Here is a 20,679-nt window from a genome sequence, read left to right as displayed (position 1 = left end):
ATGATAGCATGATATAATTCTGAACAAATATTATGTACTTCTAATTTATAGCAAACACAACTTGCAAGAGAAGGATTGTCATCATCAGCAATGACACAATCACAGTGTCGTAACTGATACAGTTCCACCAAAGCCTTTACCATATATTACCAATGACATTCCGTTGGGCGGGTTAGATATGGTTTTGTTAGTGTAACCAGGGTCTAACTCCAAACTCCCTGGTGTAACATTATAGCGTTCGGTGTCGGCTTAACAGTTTTAAAGAATATATGCGTGAATCACATGTTCGCATAATTCACCTTGCCTGCCTGTGTTGAGTGCATCACAATGTGGAAAAAGGTCTTGCTGAAGGAAAATACGCCATGCATAGTATGGAATCGAACCCATGTCCCTCATATTGAAATACGAGAGTCATTAAACCACTAGACCACGACGCCCTTATATAGTCCATAAAATGAACACACAGTGACTTTTCACACTATAGAGGTGTCCACAGATAGTGTAAAATTATCTTTACACGGACGGATTTTAACATTATAACGGTGTGAATTAAAAACTCCGGTGTTGATTTAACACCAGCCCGGAATCTATATAAGTCCACACCAGAGAAGTATTAAAACAACACCAGTTCGGAATCAAACCGATGCTGTTTTAATGCTAATTGGTGTTGTATAAACACCTTTCTCGTGTTAGACCAAAACGAAATTGTTTAACACTTCTCTGGTGTGGACATAAATAGATTCCGGGCTGGTGTTAAATCAACACCGGAGTTTTTGCAGTGTGCCTTCACATATTCTACTATGCATGTGGAAAGACTGTGAACACACCATGAACACTATATGATGCCGGCTGGTTGGAACTTTCCCAACATCGCATACCGTGTGAGCAGGGGCGTCGATCCATTTTTCAGATTGGGGGGGGGGGGGGCAAAATCATTAACGTTCCAAAGGCGCTCGATCGTACAAAACACACACACACACACACCCTCACACACGCACACACACACACACACACACATATATATATATATATATATATATATATATATATATATATATATAGTCAAATGATCTGCTCGGAGATTATAAATAGGTTCAAACAAAGAAAAGTATAAAAACTCCGTGGACAGTAATATCATTTTGCCCCCCCCCCAATAATTCCGGATATGCATTAAAAAAAACAAGATTGTAATGTTCAGCAAGCGAGATTGAGATACACAACTCGTTCTTTATTTAAAATCGTGCTCAAAATGTCCGCTTTTCAGATTGGAATATACAAATATACACACACACACACACACACATATATATATATATATATATATATATATATATATATATATATGACTCATGAGACACAGACACGTATCTCACTACACAGATAGTACGAGTATCTAAAAGAAGAATAGATGCGAGCGCGAAGCGCGAGCTGAAAATTTTGATATTTCGATCTGAAAAAATGACAGTTTACTGGACGTTTTTGATAAAAAACAAGCTATATATCCAAAAAAAGATGATTGCAAATTGAAGCAGTTCTTTTGAGGCTTAGAACTGAAAACGGGACATTTACATTCACCAATCTAATCATGAAAAGTATGGGTTTTTGCTACAAAAATGATGCGAGCGCGAAGCGCGAGCTGAAAATTTGTATATTCCAATCTGAAAAGCGGACATTTTGAGCACGATTTTAAATAAAGAACGAGTTGTGTATCTCAATCTCGCTTGCTGAACATTACAATCTTGTTTTTTTTAATGCATATCCGGAATTATTGGGGGGGGGGGCAAAATGATATGTTTGCCCCCCCCCCCAATATTTTCATTGGTGGGGCGATCGCCACCTTCCCCTGCCCCCCCCCCCCCCCCCCCCAGGATCGACGCCTCTGCGTGTGAGTGATAAAAAATTACACCTCACTAATCCCAAATTTAAAGGAAAAAAATGTGTCATGAACACATAATTCTTATATATTGCCTGAAAGAGGTATTTTCTCCCTAATAACTTGATACCATATTTATGTGGTACGTGCATGTTAACGCTTGGATAATCAGGATGTATTTTATAATAGTAATGATAATAATAATAATAATGATTAAAAAATAAATAATAATAATATGACTTATAAAGTGCCAAAGCCACTCTGTAGAGTGTTCAAGCCGAACAAAGAGCTATTAGTTAAATAAAATAGTTTTGAGAAGATTTTCTAAAGTCTTGACAGAGGTACATTTTTGATGTCTTCAGGAAGGCTCTTCCACAAAGTGGGGCATGCATTTTTAGAGACTTTTGGAATAACAAGGGAGCCAGAAGTGGATGAGCGGATAAAGACGTACTTGGTCTGTAGTAATTGATAAATGAAAGACTGTATTGTGGTGCTGATCCATGAATGATATGAATTATTTGTGATGTAAAGTTCGATTTGCGCCAAAATAAGGCATGGCTGCGATGAATGAATCCATACGCCAGTAATGCCGGGAACAGAGTCTAAAATCAAAATGTTATGTCCCGCATCTGTAGATGCTTACAACTGACACAAATTTACCTTATGCATTAAATGGATATGATTTTATTGTTAATAACAGATCAAAAAAGTCGGGTGGGGGCGTAGCACTTTATCTTTCCAATAATTTTGAATTCACTGCCCTAAACGAACTTAATTTTATGAATGAATTTATTGAGTCATTATTTGTTGAAATTTCTATTCCTCATAGCAAAAATATAATAGTTGGAATTATTTATAGACCCCCAAACTCAAATAATAATGATTTCTTTCAATTTATAACATCTATTCTGAGTAACGTTAATTTTATTAACAAAGATGTATTTGTAATGGGCGATTTTAATATCGATCTATTAAAACATGCTAGTAACAATTTATCACATGACATTCTTGAAACACTTTACTCAGCCTCGTTCTTGCCATTAATTTCTAAACCTACGCGTGTTAGCAATCACTCAGCCACTCTCCTTGACAATATACTGTGTAACTCATTACCACCCCCAGAATCCTTAATAGTCCTTTCTGATATTACTGATCATTATCCAATTATGTCATTTTTTAATCTTAATTGTTCCTTAAATAAAGTATATCCCTTACCAGCAAGACGTAGGGCCACCCCAGAAAACTTAGCTAGTCTTGGTGTCAGTTTAGATAGAGTTGATTGGTCTAGTGTTTATAACACTGACGATGTCGATCTATCCTTAGGCAATTTTTTAAGTATATTTAAAAAACATCTAGATGATCATATTCCTAAAAAGAATGATAATCGAGTTAATTATAAAACATCACCCAGACTTCCATGGATTTCTAACTCCCTCTTGCGCTCAATTAATAAAAAAAACCGACTGTACTATAAATTCAAAATAAAAAAGAATGAACATTCAAAAATTAAGTATACTTCTTATAAAAATACATTAATAAAAATCTTGCGTGCAGAAAAAAAGAAATATTACTCAATTCAATTAGAACAATATAAACATGACATGAAAAACACATGGAAAGTTATTAAGCAAGCCCTGAATATTTCAAAAAAGAAATCAAATATTACTAAAATAAGATTTAATAATCGGAATATTGAAGATCCCACAGAAATCGCCAATGTTTTAAATTCATACTTTTCTACCATAGGGGAAAATCTGGCACAAAAAATTCCACAATCTAACAAGCATTTTTCTAAATTCTTGGGACAACCTAATGCCAATTCCATTTTCTTCTATCCGACTACTATTTATGAAGTTACCGATATTGTTTCCTCCTTAAATAATAAACACAGTGCTGGTCATGATGACATAAGTAATTTTATATTAAAAGGTACCATTTCGTCTATTGTTGAGCCCTTGACACATATATTAAATAAATCTATTTTAAGTGGTATTTTTCCTAAGCAAATGAAAATTGCGAAAGTTATTCCCTTATTTAAAAAGGGAGACGAGCTTGATGCTGGTAATTACCGTCCTATATCTTTACTCTCTTCTCTTTCTAAGATTTTAGAAAGATTAATTTTTATTAGAACAACTAAATTTTTTAAAGTCAATGATATATTTACTAACTTTCAATTTGGTTTTAGACAAAAACATAGCACTATCCACGCTCTTTTAAATTTTGTGCATAAAGTAGCCCATTCTTTGGATGATCATTCGCATCTAATTGGTATATTCCTGGACTTCTCCAAGGCATTCGACACTATTAACCATGACATTTTACTTTACAAACTTTATCATTATGGAATACGTGGAATTGCCTTGGAGTGGTTCAGGAATTACCTTAAAGAAAGAAAACAATATGTTTATTTAAATAATCACATTTCTGATCAACATGACATTAATTGTGGTGTCCCACAAGGTAGTATATTAGGGCCTCTTTTATTCATAATTTACATTAACGATTTTCACAGATCATCTGACATTCTTTCGTTTATTCTTTTTGCAGATGATTCCAATGTATTTTTTGCTCACAAAAACCCTCACACCCTAGTTCAGATTATGAATTTGGAATTGCTAAATTTGACTCAATGGATACGTGCCAATAAACTATCTCTTAATTTAAACAAAACCAAATATATGATATTTAGTAATTCTATTGAATCTTTACCTTCTGACATCATCTTTGATGATACACCTTTACAATGTGTTTCCCAAATTAAATTTTTAGGAATTATAGTTGATGATAAACTTTCTTGGAAACCCCACGTTCTTAATGTGAGCAAAATATTATCTCGTAATATTGGTGTAATTAATAAGTTAAAACACTCTTTTCCTTCCGTCACATTACTCATGTTATACTCCTCTTTGATTTTACCTTACCTTAATTATGGAATATTAGCTTGGGGTAATACCCACAATTCTTTATTGGACAAAATATTAATTTTACAAAAGAAAACACTCCGAATTATATGTAATGCACCATTTCGTTCTCATACAGATCCATTGTTTCTGAAACATAAAATCATGAAAATAAAAAATTTATATTTGTTTCAATTAGGTCAATTCATGTTTAAATATAAAAATAATTCGTTGCCACGCATATTTGATTCCATGTTTCCCCGAAACCAATCCCTCCATAACTATCCCACCAGGCAGTCAAATGAATATCACTTGCCCCTTCTTAGAACGCTTCTAGCACAAAATACTTACTTATATACAGGTCCAAGATTTTGGAATTCCCTTGACGATGAGATTAAAGACGCCCGTTCTTTACTGTCCTTTAAAAACAAACTAAAACTTATGCTCCTAAAGTCTTAATGAATTATGTTTATTATTCTAAACTAAAATTTTGCCTTATTGCTAGTCTATTATCTATGTTTATACAGAACATGACATATTTTTTCCAATTAGACATACAAAAGTTATAGCTTGTCTATACATTATATTCTACTTTTTATATTGTATATGTGTATGTGTGTATGTCCGTATGTATGTGTGTGTGTAAGGGTGCGTGTGTATGTGTGTATTTGTATGTATATATATATATATATATATGTATATATATGTACATGATGTGTATGTATGTGTAGACATAATATATATGCAGCAGATTAGCTTTGCATCCCTCTCCCTATCTCTATTTTTCTTTCTATATTCTAGGCAGTTGTCATCGTACTATTGTCCACCCTCATGTACCGTCCTGTGTTGTGTTGTGTCGTGTATTGTCTTTTGTCTCTGAATTTCACAATCCTGTATATAAGATTTTTTTTGCCCCTTTCGTTATCTTCATGTATTCCTTTACGTATATTTTAATATTTTTTCTATCCTAACTTTTTGAGGGGTTCACATTTTACAAGCTTTGCTTTTCAGTGGACCCCTCCATTCTTCTCATGATATATGATTATATTGATTAAATTATATTTAATTAATTATATTGATTATATTGATTTAAATTTGACATGCATGTTAATTTATATTTGAATCACTTATTGAATATGTATATTATTTATTTAATGTTGAATTTTGTTCATGCTTTTATTTGAATTGAATTGATTTATCATGTAATTATTTGTATTATGTTGAAGAATGAAAATAAATTGAATTGAATTGAATTGAATTGAATGCTATGCCCTCCACTCCAATATCATGTGAACCACTGATACATTCTAAAAACTACTATAAAAATTAATAGATAAGTGTTAAGTTGGGTGCAACTGTTGTGTCTAGTCATATTTCGCAACATTGGTGTTTTTAATACCAACTATCTAACGCATGTCGTATAAACTTTTGGTCCCAGAGATAACTTGAAATTAATATTCTTTAGAAATGTCACCCATTATGATTTGTGAAAGGATTCAGCGACGTATGGCAATGCATCGCTTAGCAACATAGCACTTCAAAACACGCACGTATAACCAGTGCAAGGGGGAGGGAGCATGCCCCAAGTAGGGCATGTCAGCGGGGGGGGGGGGGGGGGGTCAGTATAGGTTACCAGTAAGTGTTGTATTAATCACGATTGCATTGATGGTCGACTGCCAGAACATCGTGTTTCATAATGATGATCATAATTGTGAAGTTGTCGTGGCTCAACCTTAAACATTTAAACAGAATCAAATCTTGAGGACCAATAATGGGTGGGGGATGGGCTTGGCTCTAGATCTAGTAACCACTGATTCTCCTACCACATGCCCAAATTAGGATAGAATTGACGCATACACCGTGTCACCCTGTTATATTGTTTTTGTCTATGATAACTTTTCTCATTTACCCGATGTCTCGTGTTTTTTTTGGTGTGTTATGTTTAACGACTTTGTATTGGTGATTTGTCTGATTTTCTTGTACTGAATTCATGATATTTGTAGAACCTAAGTACTCTTTTATGTACCTATTGTTCTTATTCTTATTTTATGTTAACAGGACAATGCTAGAAAACAGTCAATCTGAGCGTGTTATCCTGTAAAATGATGTTTTAATAAATAATAAACAAAAAAAATAAATAAATAGATTAATCAGAAATATATTGTGAACTTCCGTTTGACAAAAAGAAAACATAAAAGTGGCCATTCAAAATGTTCGACCCCAATATACAACTCCATCTTCATCATTCCAAAACTTACACCTTGGCAGCCCCCATTCCCATCATAACAATTATTAATTTATTGACTGTAGTTGTGGATCAAGGGGGAGGGGCGAATGGGCCTAGCTAGTCCCTAGAAATTCCCCCCATTTATCCCCCCCCCCCTTGCATGCCCTCTGACAAAACCCAGACCAATCCCTACACCGCATGCTACGTTAGGGTTCTACGCCTGAAATGATTCTCTCGATCTGTTGGTAAGCGGCAATGAGCGTCCATTATTGCAGATCATAATATCTACCATGGAAACGTTATGCACCCTTTGTGGCTAGCTAGCAACCTACTCACCAGTTACTGACTGCTGAATATCAGTAAACAAGATATGAATTATGAATACACGGCCGATATGATAAACCGTCACATTTGGGAATTGCTCGCGCTACGCATCAGACGTCCTCGGAGCAAGAAACCTACCGTTTTTAAGTACTTGTATCACCTTCAACAACAAATCTTCAATCATGGTAAGTTTATTACATTTCTATAATCTGAATTGATATTTCTTTCATGCCGAGGTTGTCTTTTTACAGCAAAATAATGATATTAATTTTTACATTCGGGAGACATCTCTGGAAATTAAATATAAAATGATATTTTAGAAGAAAAAAATGCATTTGATCCTACAGTCTCTGCCACTCTCCTTTCTTTCTTTTTCATTCTCTCCCACTCTCACCCACACCCTTAAGCACACACACACTCACACCCTCACACTCTCTCTCTCCCTCCTTCCATTTCATCTTCCTTCTTCTTCATATCTCACCCTCCTTTTCCCCTCTTCTCTCGTCCTTTCTCCCTTCATGTCATCCCTCTCTCATATTCTCAATTTCTTCCTTTCTTCTCTCTCCCCACCTCCCCCTTCTCTCCCCCTTCCCCTCTCTCCACCCCCCCCTCTCTCTCTCTCTATTCTCTCTCCCTCTCTTACGCTCTTGCACACAAACACACACGAACGCAGCCCTACCAACTCCTCACTTCCATCGATCACACTCCCATCACATCTCATTCTCCCCCCTCTTTTCTTACATTCTATCTCCCCCACTCTCTCTTTCTCACCCTCTCTCTCTCTCTCTTTCCCCCTCTCACCCTCTCTCATAACCCCCTCCCCCTCTGGCTTATCTCTTAACTTAATAGCGTCATAAAGTGGTTTGTGTATTTCCAACAATGTATACATTACACAGTAACCTATCAGCGTCCGAAGAAGGTGCGATGTTTATTACCGTTGCCATAGTAACCAAACATGGCGACGCTACCCAACGCAATAAGCCTGTTCACGGCTGTAAACTGCACACGAGCAGACAAAGGTCATTGGAGACAACCATGAAGGTGGCTTTCAAATTCACTGACGTAGGCATTTGTGATTTGATGATTATTCATGTATTCCTTTCAAAATATTTATCACATCCAAGCTGAAGAGTAATAAATAGAGTCTTCATAATCACTGGTATTTGACAGTAGCCTAAACAATAGTCAAATGTGCCAAAGGCAGACAATAAAACAGATTTCCAAACTTTATCCCTGATGTACTATTCTAGTCACCTGGTCTATACAATGCCTTTTGTTCTTAGAATTTGAATACTCTACCGGTATTAAAGCTTACGCAACATCTACATTTGAAAATGATAGTGCTTATCCTAATGAAAAGTCACAAATTAAGGTCATTTGAGAAAAGTTGATCATGAGCTAACCGTGAACTGGCTTATAGCATACCTATCAGCGGAAACATTTATAATGAGATCGATAAATCATTCAGACGACAATTGTGCACCCGTTATTTATAGCGTTGTTAGACACGAAGATAGATATGAAATGATCCACGAACCAATATCATGAATACCATTATGGTTATTTGTACATTCTACCAACCGGATTGATAACATCTTTGTATTAAGATCGATCATAATTCTATTACGTAACATTCGTATAAGTCTTCAGAGGATAGCATTTCCCAGGTGTTAGGCAGTGAAATTCACACAATGCAATTCAAAGCAATCAAAATTCCACACAGGGCCAGTTCTCTATAAAAGGCCCTAACCAAAGAATAGGAACCATCTTTTTCAAGTGTGACGGCAGTGACTACACATCTATCTTCATGGTGAGTATTGAGGAGACGTGAGCCTACGGTCTCCTTCTTGTTTTTTACTCTATAGATGCTACCATTCCTTTGCCATAGAATGGCATGAATCTTTTGCCATATAATATTGGGTGACATTCCCGGATATATTATGAACATGTGTATCTATGTATAAAAATTGTTATGCCTACATTTTGAATTATCCCTCATAGGGAATCTTTTACAAGAACCATTTTCGTTAAAACATGTTTAAAAAGCATCGATTTGGAGTACTGACATCGCTATAACATGGACTTGCGCAGGCCTCTCTTTATAACCTAGGGTACATTGTACACAAAAGGCATTTTGCACAACGCAGGGAATCTTCTTCACTGCTTATAAAAACGATGATCGATATGCTCCTGTGTTAAATTTTAAACAAGTTATACCTTGGTCACATTTGTTCTACGGCGGCCGTACGGCGAGTCGAAAACAGCCGTTTTAACATTTTTTTGTACCAGCTACATAGAGGTGGTTTGTATAAAATGAATAAAACGACTGTTTTCGACTCGCCGTACGGCCGCCGTAGAACAAATGTGACCAAGGTATTAAACAGTTGTACCAGGAGCTTCACAACAGCGATATTATCGCTAGATATCTCACAGCTCGCGTGGATATAGTTTGCTGTTAATTTTGGAAAAGCCAAGTTTTGAGACGAAATTCAACTATCATCAATTTGTTGCTTGTAATATTAAAGGGATGGTCCGGGCTGAAAGTATGAATAGCTTAATAAATAGAGGAGAATTCACTAAGCAAAATGCCGAAAATTTCATCAAAATCGGATAACAAATAAAAGTTATTGAATTTTAAAGTTTAGCAATATTTTTTTAAAACAGTCGTCATGAATATTTTTCATTAGGTGGGCTGATGATGTCACATCTCCACTTGTTCTTTTGTATTTTATTATATGGAATTAGGTTTATTCAAATTTTTTCCTCCAAGAACTAGAAAAATTGGATTGACAACTGATTTAGTGCATTAGATATTTATTGCTGCATCTTATTTCATTATAAGGGAGACATATTATTGACACAAGTATGAAATAATGAAAAAAATTATGATTTTATGTAATAACATAATAAAACAGAAAGTGGAGATGTGACATCATCAGCCCACCTAATGAATATTCATGACAACTGTTTTTACAAAATATTGCTAAACTTTAAACTTCAATGACTTTATTATTTGTTATCCGATTTTGATGAAATTTTCGGCATTTTGCTCAGTGAATTCTACTCTATGTATTAATATATTAATATTTTCAGCCCGGACCATCCCTTTAAGCTTTACATTCCTCAAAAGGAAAAAAAGCCTGATAAAAAATGCATGCTTAATTAAAACATGTTAAATGATTATGGATCTGGAAGGAACTTCATGTTGAAATGGAAAATTCTAATTGCCAAGATGTAAATCTTGTCTGAGGTTTACCAGGCAACAATAGATAATACACGCAAATTTGTTCCAATGAGTAGTTCATCCGTGCAAGGCGCTTAAATGAATAACTCATTACTATTCTTACATTAAAAGAGGTAGCTAGTATATTTTCACTAGACTTTGTAAATAGGCTACATGCCCAAGCATGAACATTATTTTGCTGATAGACCTTCCCATTCATTCACGTTGTCCTTGACAACCTACATTGAAAATTTGTCAGACCATGGACCTATATACATGTACATGTATTCTTGTTATATATTCATTGAACAAGAAGAAACACAATTTAAACTGATTGGATTTTCTAGATTGACAAAGCACCTAATTATCCTTTCCAACGCGAGCCGTTGATACTTAGAGTATTCCTAATTCCCGAAGTGTACAACAAGTTGGATTAAGTAACCCTTTAACCTTTCGAAAGTTTAGAATGTATGCAGACATGCATTCCGACATGTTTGGTATTTGGTAAAAACACTGGACAGAAATCCATTGTTAGTCTAATCAAAGTTGAAATTTCTTCCACCCTGTACTCATCTTGTACAAGTCTATCAACCATTAACCATCATCCTTGTGTCATGCAAAAGTTATACAATATGCTACCAAGAAGGCTTAACTATATTTATATACTATAAGTAACTTTATATAATACATGGATTCTCAAGAGAACTTATTACTGAATGTTAACAACAATCAGTCATCTGATATAAAAAATATTGTATAAGCCATTATGATCCCTAGAGGATGCTGCTTTGCTTTGTACATTTTGTATCGCTGAAATTGAGTTTTTTCATTACTAACTCCTCGATCACGAGGTAAATACAAAAAAAAAATTAAACTTGTGGTGATAAATAGTTTGAAATATAAAAATGAATAACAATAAAACTGGGATTTCTGGAAGCGAGCTCTCGAGGTCTGTTTTACAGGGGAAAGTTAAAAATACCTGACTTGACACATCTAGGACCTAACCTGGTTGGTTCTTTTATTGTTTACATTTTATTATTCAATCAGACGACAATGTTATGTCATGTATCAAAAATTTGAGATCGAAGTGTCATTATTTTGGACTCGTATCTCAAATTGATTTCTGACAATTATCAACATTAAGATTCATTACTTATTTTGCCAGTCAACTATGCATATACTCCAACCGGATACTCCACAACATATGATTGATCTCAATCACTGCTAATATCGTTAGCATGTTAATAGGTGTCGCGATCATGTTTTGTAAGGTATCTGACCTGCCAACTACCAACATAAATGTTTAGGAATCGATTTCTTGCACGGCATCTATGCCATAGAACAATAAATTTTTAAAACATGTTTGTTTTTCACAAACAAATGAATACTAATATCATTAACTATTCAAATTGATACGTAAGTTTGATTAGAAGAATAAACTCCAATGTATCTTTGCAAGCTGTGCTGTAAACTACATCCCCGACCTCGACCACCACTATGCTGATAATCAAGTATTATTGAATTAAGGCAATTTACTGCCTACAAATCCTTGTTGAGCTCCTTGACTCAGTTAGTGTTTGACAGCAATAGAACTCTTTATCAATTGTAATGATAAAATTTATTAATCGAACAAAATTTGAAAACATGAAATTTCATTTAATCTAAACCATGGTTATCAAGTTTATAAATCTTTCAGGAAGCTTTTCTTTTCAAGTATGCTTACATCTGAATTCATTACAGCCTTTTTATGGACTTCCAATTCGGGAGAATATCCTTTTACTTGGCACACCAAATTACAAGGAAGTTCGATTCAAATTCATTGTACCATTGTTGAATGTTAATCTTTTTTTGGACAATCATAAATTATATCTTCTTATTTTGACGTCAATAATTCTGCTCTTCTCTGCTGACAGCAATTACGTCCAGCGTGCTCAAACGCTGAATGAACCATCCAAATTTCACTTTCAAGAGTTGTCATGAAAGTTATTTTGTATGATGAGAAAAGTATTTGAACATCACTACTTTGTTCCCTTCAAGTATGAATTCATTTTTGTTGATTGCTTTTTCTAAACTACTCTTCGCAGGTTAAAGGTGCACAAAGAGTACTTTCTAGTACTGTATTCACCAATTGGAACCCCCTAAAACATTGAGTAACCTTGTCTCAGATTAAAAACTGAATTACACTTTTTACACTTTATACCATCCGACCATGATGCCTCAGTAATTGTACCTCGTTTCATCATTAATTACTGACCTCCTACACCACTCAATCAACCTTTTGATTTGATCATAGAGAAATATTGATATCTGAAGCAAGATATTATTATTTTCATCCTACGATGAATCTTCCAACATTAGTTATTCTTATCTTAACGTCGATTATTATATATGGCTCTTCCAGTGAGACCATTTTCGCCTCTACTGCTGATGTTGAAAGCCTTAAAATGATATAAAATTATTTGAAAATATTTCACATTTATATCAATGGATTATATAGAAGTATGATATGTAATTGATTGGAGATAATTTGCAAGATGAATCGATGAGGAATATTTCAATGATTAATTTCCTCGGATTGTTCATTGAGATACAATTGATTAATAATTATATATATAATCATTGGCTGATTCAGTGTTCCTTCATTACATTTTCATAATGTCAATTCATTCTGAAGTGTTATAAAACTTTGTAATTTGGCAAGTGGCAACATCGTATGTCCCACGTTGAGATAATATGATCTTCATGAGATCATTATGGGAGATAACTTTCAAATTGTTTGAAATTGACTTCTGATATGTGGCTTTGAACATGCTATCCTCTGAAGACTTATACGAATGTTACGTAATAGAATTCGTAAATTATACAAATAGTATGAAGTATAATTAGAATTCTATTAGTAATAATGAAGTATAAGTCGAGGAGGATCCCTCCCTGCATCAAAAAATGTTATTCCCTCCCGATTATACATAAGTCAATTTTGAGATGCAGACCTTATTTTGTGGGAATATAGCGAAATCTATCTAGAAATAATCTATTCCGATGCACATTGTTATTATTATCCCCGACTTAAGCACGAGCTGCCTTGTAGCGCTCAGTGCAATCAAGGAGTTGATCCTGTCGGGTACCCATTCACCTCAACTGGGTCGAGTGCAGCACATGGTGGGTATATTTATTGCAGAAGGAAAACACATCATACATCGAACCCACGTCCGTCTGATTGAAAGACGAGAGTCGTAACCACTCGACCACGGCGCCCCATTAAACACATACAACAAATTTATACGAACCAAATGATTATTTGGTGTGTACATCTTGAAAAACTACTTAAGTGGATTGGAAAGCAATCCTGTTTTTAGTTCTTTACATACAAGATCTTTGTGTTTTGTATGACCTTAGCCGTCTTTGAAAAGATTGTTCCTATTCATTGGTTAGGGCCTTTTATAGAGAACTGGCCGTGTGTGGAATTTTGATTGCTTTGAATTGCGTTGTGTGAATTTCACTGCCTTACACCTGGGGAAATGCTATCCTCCTCGACTTATACTTCATTATTACTAATGGAATTCTAATTGTACTTCATACTATTTGTATAATTTACGAATTATGGTACACATAACAGATTGCGAGTCTTTTAAATTTGTATCCAAATTTGCTAAATGTACTTTTTATTAGTCTATAGAAATTATAATGAATATATTAACGCAACCGTCGATTTTCTTCAAACTAATTGACGTATATATCTCCCAAGAAAAGAGCGAATCAGCTTGATCTCAAAGTAATCGACTTTTGACATGACTACTAGTACATCTGAGAACAACAACAAAAAACAGACATTATAGAATTAGTCCTTAAGCCTTGTTTATTTTCTTTTTTTTGTTTAAAATTCCACTGTTTTGTTAAACTTATTTTTCATTCTTTTAAATTCCATTTTATATATACTTCACTGGTGACTATTAGAAGATATCAAATGCTTAATTCCAAATTCTAAATTTGATTATATCAACGGGTTGCGGGAGGCATAATGTTAATTAGATATTTTTTCAAGGGTAAACAAAGAAAATTTGAAAAAAATTGCTGGAATACTAAAAACGTGCAACGTTATGTCCATGGCCCTTTGAAGCGGGGGTACCGGGGTGAAGCACCCCCCCCCCCCCCCCCAAAAAAAAAAAAAAAATCCTTGCCAAAGGCAGCACCTCCGGGTATTCTGAAAGATGTGTGAAAAATGGAAAAAAATGTTACCAAAATGACCTATATATATATATATATATATATATATATATTTGCTTTTGAAATTTACATCAACACCCGTTCCCACGGCCCTGGTTATGTCGTTGAAGATCATACACCAATCCATTTGTGCAAACAGACTAAGGTCCAAGGTTTTTTTTTTAAGTAACAATAGGAAGTTCAATATATTTGCTCATGGCTTCAAAACTTGAAGGCCGTCATTTTTTTACGCATCTTTTATGATTTTGAGATCAATCGAAAAAAAAAAATCTACTGCAGATATTATTTCATATTTATTACAGCGTGAATGTATCTCTATCCACGTCGGTCAAGCCGGAGTCCAGATCGGTAATGCCTGCTGGGAGTTGTACTGCCTTGAGCACGGCATCCAGCCTGATGGTCAGATGCCATCAGACAAGACCATCGGAGGTGGTGATGACTCCTTCAACACCTTCTTCAGTGAGACTGGGGCTGGAAAGCACGTTCCTCGGGCCGTATTTGTCGATCTCGAACCAACTGTTGTCGGTAAGATTAAACGAATTTTCGTTCATTATTTTTCCCTTTTTAATTTTTTAATTAATCTATTTTATATCCGGCATGTTAAAAAACCAATCAACCTAATATGAATTTATGTTAAATATATGTTTAAATTAATTTCATATGCCGTGCAAATGAATTAATCTTGAATGAAATGAATCTTGAATCATCCATTCTCCTTGAAGAACCATGATATTTGACAATGCAATTAACTACATACCACTTGAAAATATCAATACAAAAAATGCATTTTTGAAAACTATTTGCATCTTGTACGATGGAAACGAGAATTTTCTAGTGCAAACAAGAAACAAAAATTTGCACCCTCTTATTCATTCATATATGGTGCAAGATTACACCAATAATTCAAATAATATCTATATTGTTGCACTAATAGTACATTTTGAACTTAATAATGCATACATCAGGGCTCACATTCCTGACAAAGCTAAATCACATCAAAGACCATTCCATTTGGTGACGAATCATTCCCAACTGAATTATTTTGGTTTACTTAAGGATAATTTAAATACACGTAATTGAAGCACACGGGGTCAATTCGTACGCTGCATATTCATTTGACTTCGTTGGTGTTCTAGAAACATGTAAGTTATGAGCAAGTACAAGATGATCGAATCTATATATCCATTAAATACCACATCTCTACCATTTCAGATGAGGTACGCACCGGCACCTATCGCCAGCTTTTCCACCCAGAGCAACTGATCACCGGAAAAGAGGATGCTGCCAACAACTATGCCCGTGGGCATTACACCGTAGGAAAGGAGCTTATTGATATTGTCCTTGATAGGATCAGAAAACTGGCTGACCAGTGCACAGGTCTTCAAGGATTCCTTATCTTCCATAGTTTTGGTGGTGGCACCGGCTCTGGCTTTACCTCCCTGCTAATGGAGCGTCTCTCCGTTGACTACGGAAAGAAGTCCAAGCTTGAGTTCGCCGTCTACCCAGCTCCCCAGATCTCTACTGCCGTTGTCGAACCCTACAACTCCATCCTTACCACCCACACGACCTTGGAACATTCAGATTGTGCCTTCATGGTCGACAACGAGGCCATTTACGATATCTGCCGTCGTAACCTCGACATCGAGCGTCCCACCTACACCAACCTGAACCGCCTCATCGGTCAGATCGTCTCCTCCATCACTGCTTCTCTTCGATTCGATGGCGCCCTCAACGTCGATCTAACAGAGTTTCAGACCAACTTGGTACCCTATCCTCGCATCCATTTCCCACTGGCTACCTATGCTCCAGTTATTTCTGCCGAGAAGGCATACCACGAGCAGCTCACTGTTTCTGAGATCACCAACGCTTGCTTCGAGCCCGCCAACCAGATGGTGAAGTGCGATCCTCGTCATGGTAAATACATGTCATGTTGCATGCTGTACCGAGGTGATGTCGTCCCAAAGGATGTCAATGCTGCCATTGCAACCATCAAGACCAAGCGTACAATCCAGTTCGTTGACTGGTGTCCAACTGGCTTCAAGGTCGGTATCAACTACCAACCACCCACTGTCGTTCCCGGTGGTGACCTTGCCAAGGTCCAACGTGCTGTCTGCATGTTGAGCAACACAACAGCAATCGCCGAAGCCTGGGCCCGTCTTGACCACAAGTTCGATCTGATGTACGCCAAGCGTGCTTTCGTTCATTGGTACGTCGGAGAGGGTATGGAGGAAGGAGAGTTCTCCGAGGCCCGTGAAGATTTAGCTGCTCTTGAGAAAGATTATGAAGAGGTCGGAGTTGATTCCGTCGATGCAGAGGGCGAGCAAGAGGAAGGGGATGAGTACTAGATAGCTAGAGATCTCATCAGTTTGATTAATATTTTTTTTTTTTAACAAAACATCGTTAAAACCTGTTTCTTCATTTAGTACAACTCCAATTTGCGGCTCACGTTTGTTTACAGACCTCGTTACAGACAAAAGTACTCCGACTTGGTAATTTTTCGTGTTTATGATGAAATTTAATTACATTACAGATACTTTAATACAGAATTGTTTGCAAACTCAATAATCAAAATCAATATTTCTTATGTCAGTGATTCAGTAAAGCAGTGGCCTTCCTTATCGCTTTACAAACAATTAAATGTGAGCCCAAATTTATCCCCCCCCCCCCTCAAAAAAGGAAAAAAGTCAGTTAAGTATATTGTGTAAGTAAGTTTAAAAAATATGAGAAGGGTTAAGTTAAATAAGATCCAGAAGGGCTGAATAAAAGAATTTATATGAATTTTCCAGGTATCAAATGCAATAAAATAATTTTATTTCAACCTGATCACATGATTTGCAAGTTCAATTACCTTTTTAATGTAAAGAGTGGGATGGAGATAAAAAGATAGATATACATGTGTAGAGAGGGAGAGAGAGCGAGTGAGATAGAGACAGAGGTGGGGGGAGCCTCGATATGTGTGTCTGAAATGAATGCTAAATAATGTGTAATTTTATCCGTGTGCTCGGGAATGAAAGAGGACAGAGAGAGCGTGAAAATAGAAGTGAAGATGTGTGTGTATGACAGTGTGTGTGGTGTGGGGTGTACGTCAGTGGTTAATTATTAAGAGACGGGGGAGGTTGACTGATTTTAACTTCAAGTTAAACAATGAAATTTCAGCATAATTCGAAAGAGTGTGAAGATTTCATGGTTTGATAGGATGAGAAAGTGGGTGGGAAGATCTGGGAGAGGAAGTTATATAGTTTGGGGGTGTGTGTTGTTGTGGATGCAGATTGATGATAAGGTGTGTAAGGGTGGGACGATATGTGGGTGGGACGTGTGTAGGCCGAAGAGACAGTGTGTGAGAGAGCGTGTTTGCTTTTGTGGGTGGGTAGGGTGTGTGTGTGTGTGTGTGTGTTAATGACTGTCACATATGTCAGTTGGATAATGCTTATGTGTGAGTGTGTGTTGGATCTAATTTTTGGCGGAAAATGGAACTAGTTATGTAACAACGAATTTAATAGATCTGACTTACGTACAAAGGGACTGATTCAAACGGAAGAAAATGCACTGTAAAAAATGAAGTGCTAATTTAGCACTTACAGTGCTTGTATAGTGACTGCACTACGAGTGCTGATTTTCTAGTTCAAATTTAAACTAGAATATCAGCACTCGTAGTGCAGTCACTATACAAGCACTGTAAGTGCTAAATTGGCACATCATTTTTTTACAGTGTGGGAAAAAGCCGGGGTGACTTTTTTTAAATAATAATTTTCCACACTGTCCAATTCATGATCAGTAAACGAATATAAAAAAGAGAACATATCATGGGATACTAGATTTATGAAGGGCACTGGCTTATAGACTGCGGCGCTTGTGTACCCCCCCCCCCCCCAAAAGAAAAAAAAACGTAAACCGAGAAAAAGGGGGGATATAAGGTAAAATATTAAACATGAAACAAAATGACAAAATACGCTACAAAATTAGACTTTCATTTAAAAAAAAAGTTAAACTTTTTGCTCGCTTGATACTTGCAATATAATTTTTGTAGGCCAATGTTGTGGAGTATAATTTTTAAAATGTAGATTTAATTAAATGGTGCAATCAACCTTTCAACGAAGAAGAGGAAATACTTAAAAAATACTAAGGAAACACTTATATACATGTATGCTATTATGGGGTTAAAACTTAAACAACGAAAGCCTGTTTTGGAAGCATGAACAAATTGTGAAATTAGAATAACTCCTCTCGATCAAAAGCATGTAACATTGACGGTAGTCTTGATATCTAATTGTCAATATTCATGACCAGGCTATGTCCATGAGTACAGTGAAAAGGGTTTCAACTTTCAAAATGTAAAAAAAAATTCAGGATAGAAGGGCCCGGGAGAAGGGCCTACCTCTCATCCCTCTCATGAAATTCAAATATTTGGACATTACTCAGGTAAGAGAGAACATGGCAAAAGTATTTGGGGGTATTCTGAAATCGAACGATGATTATTTGTTTCGGGTCTGGCTTGTATTGACAGCCCCCAACCCCACCAGAGATCATATAGTATTAGGCATATAATAATGAACACTGATCAAACTGAAACTTTGTTACAGGATCTCGCACTGGCGTATATATTTTCAGGACTAAGAAAAAAAAGAGAGAGATAAAGAAATAGGAAAGCAAAAGGAATTAAACATATTATTTTCTGAACATAATGTCAAAATCTTTTACGAAATTAGATCTTTATATTTAAAGGTAAAAAATGATCGCGCGCTTCGTTCGCCACAGCTTGTAAGAAATTTTGCCAGATATGCCATGTCTAGTCCCCTCCGTTTTTCTGGCTCAACACGCCACTGCCTCGGGGACCTCGTGTGAGAGAATGAAACAACTATCACGTAACCAAGGAGCTTCAAAAGTAACCATGCAACTGCATACAAACTGCATGACCCAGGCAATACGTTGAAATTCATGAACCTTCACTCTATAGAATCTTGTATTAAACTTTTTGCTTCATGAAAGGAATCAACGACGCGTGATAACTGATGGGTTGGTTTATAACAAGCAAGGGATGTGTTACAGTCACACCATTGATACACGGACAGACCGACCGATGATAAGTAAATGGCAATAACGTTATAGCTTTTGTCGGTCTGGGTCCCGTTTTATCAATGTGACTGCGGCCATGGTAGCATCGTATGATTCATACTGTAATATTATTGTGTGATAGGAGGAAAGGTTGGGATGATGACTATTTAATGGATTTTTATTCATTATTATTTTCAGCACGCAAAATGAAGTTTACCAAAAAGTGAGTTACCTCGGAAAGATCAAACACAGCAGGATTAAACCACTGGAAAAAGTTTAAATTCCAGAGTCACGTCAATAACAGCAGAAAGTTAATTTGTTTAGGTAGAATACTGCTTAAAATTCTATGATTTCATGTTAAGTACATAACTATCGCATATTGTGAAATAGATGCAAATTAAAAATAAAAGGGAGAATCGTCTTGGTACAGCGGTTTCGACTCTCGCCTTGTAATCAGAGGGTCGTATGTTCGAATCCCACGGTGGCCGAGCATCCCTGTCAAGGTATCAATTCTAACTATGCCATTCCCCACCCAGCTTATAAATGGGTAGACCTACCCAGTGGATAAAGATGCGAAAAACTCTCCTATGCCGAGCCATTGAGTTGGAAACTGTAAGTGAAACACTCCACAGGGAGTGGATAATGTGCTTACAATGTGTGTGGGCATGCCAGAATCATAAAGACGTGGAAATAAAACATTCGTTAGGCGCTTAGAAATATGGCTCCCTCAATATCCCTGTATAAAAATGACAAAAGCAGAATTTTTATAATAATTATCACGACCATGTCGCCACATGAACTGGGAGTGCATCTTCTAAGGGAGAAGATGGGGAAATAAGAAGTACATGTATATTAA

General features: G+C 36.0%; 1 protein-coding gene across 2 annotated transcripts; it reads left to right on the top strand.

The window, feature by feature from the left end:
- Positions 1-7,017: 7,017 nt before the first annotated feature.
- Positions 7,018-17,594, top strand: LOC135155107 (tubulin alpha-1 chain-like). Of its 2 annotated transcripts, none has more exons than XM_064103793.1 (3): positions 7,018-7,509; positions 15,074-15,296; positions 15,984-17,594. In XM_064103793.1, the coding sequence occupies exons 1-3, from the start codon at positions 7,507-7,509 to the stop codon at positions 17,114-17,116; spliced, it is 1,359 nt and encodes a 452-aa protein (XP_063959863.1). In that variant the 5' UTR covers positions 7,018-7,506; the 3' UTR covers positions 17,117-17,594. The 2 variants fall into 2 exon arrangements, with proteins under 2 accessions (XP_063959863.1, XP_063959864.1); XM_064103794.1 differs by lacking the exon at positions 7,018-7,509 and adding an exon at positions 8,791-9,134.
- The last annotated feature ends 3,085 nt before the right edge of the window (positions 17,595-20,679 follow it).

Source organism: Lytechinus pictus, chromosome 8, assembly GCF_037042905.1.
Source record: "Lytechinus pictus isolate F3 Inbred chromosome 8, Lp3.0, whole genome shotgun sequence".
In the NCBI taxonomy this organism is placed as follows: Eukaryota; Metazoa; Echinodermata; class Echinoidea; order Temnopleuroida; family Toxopneustidae; genus Lytechinus; species Lytechinus pictus.
This window is presented reverse-complemented; position numbering and strand designations above follow the sequence as displayed.

Bases quoted from the DNA above. Each gene is read 5' to 3' on its own strand.
- LOC135155107 (XM_064103793.1), top strand. The intron at 15,297-15,983 runs GTAAGATTAAAC...CTACCATTTCAG, and splicing joins TCTCGAACCAACTGTTGTCG to ATGAGGTACGCACCGGCACC.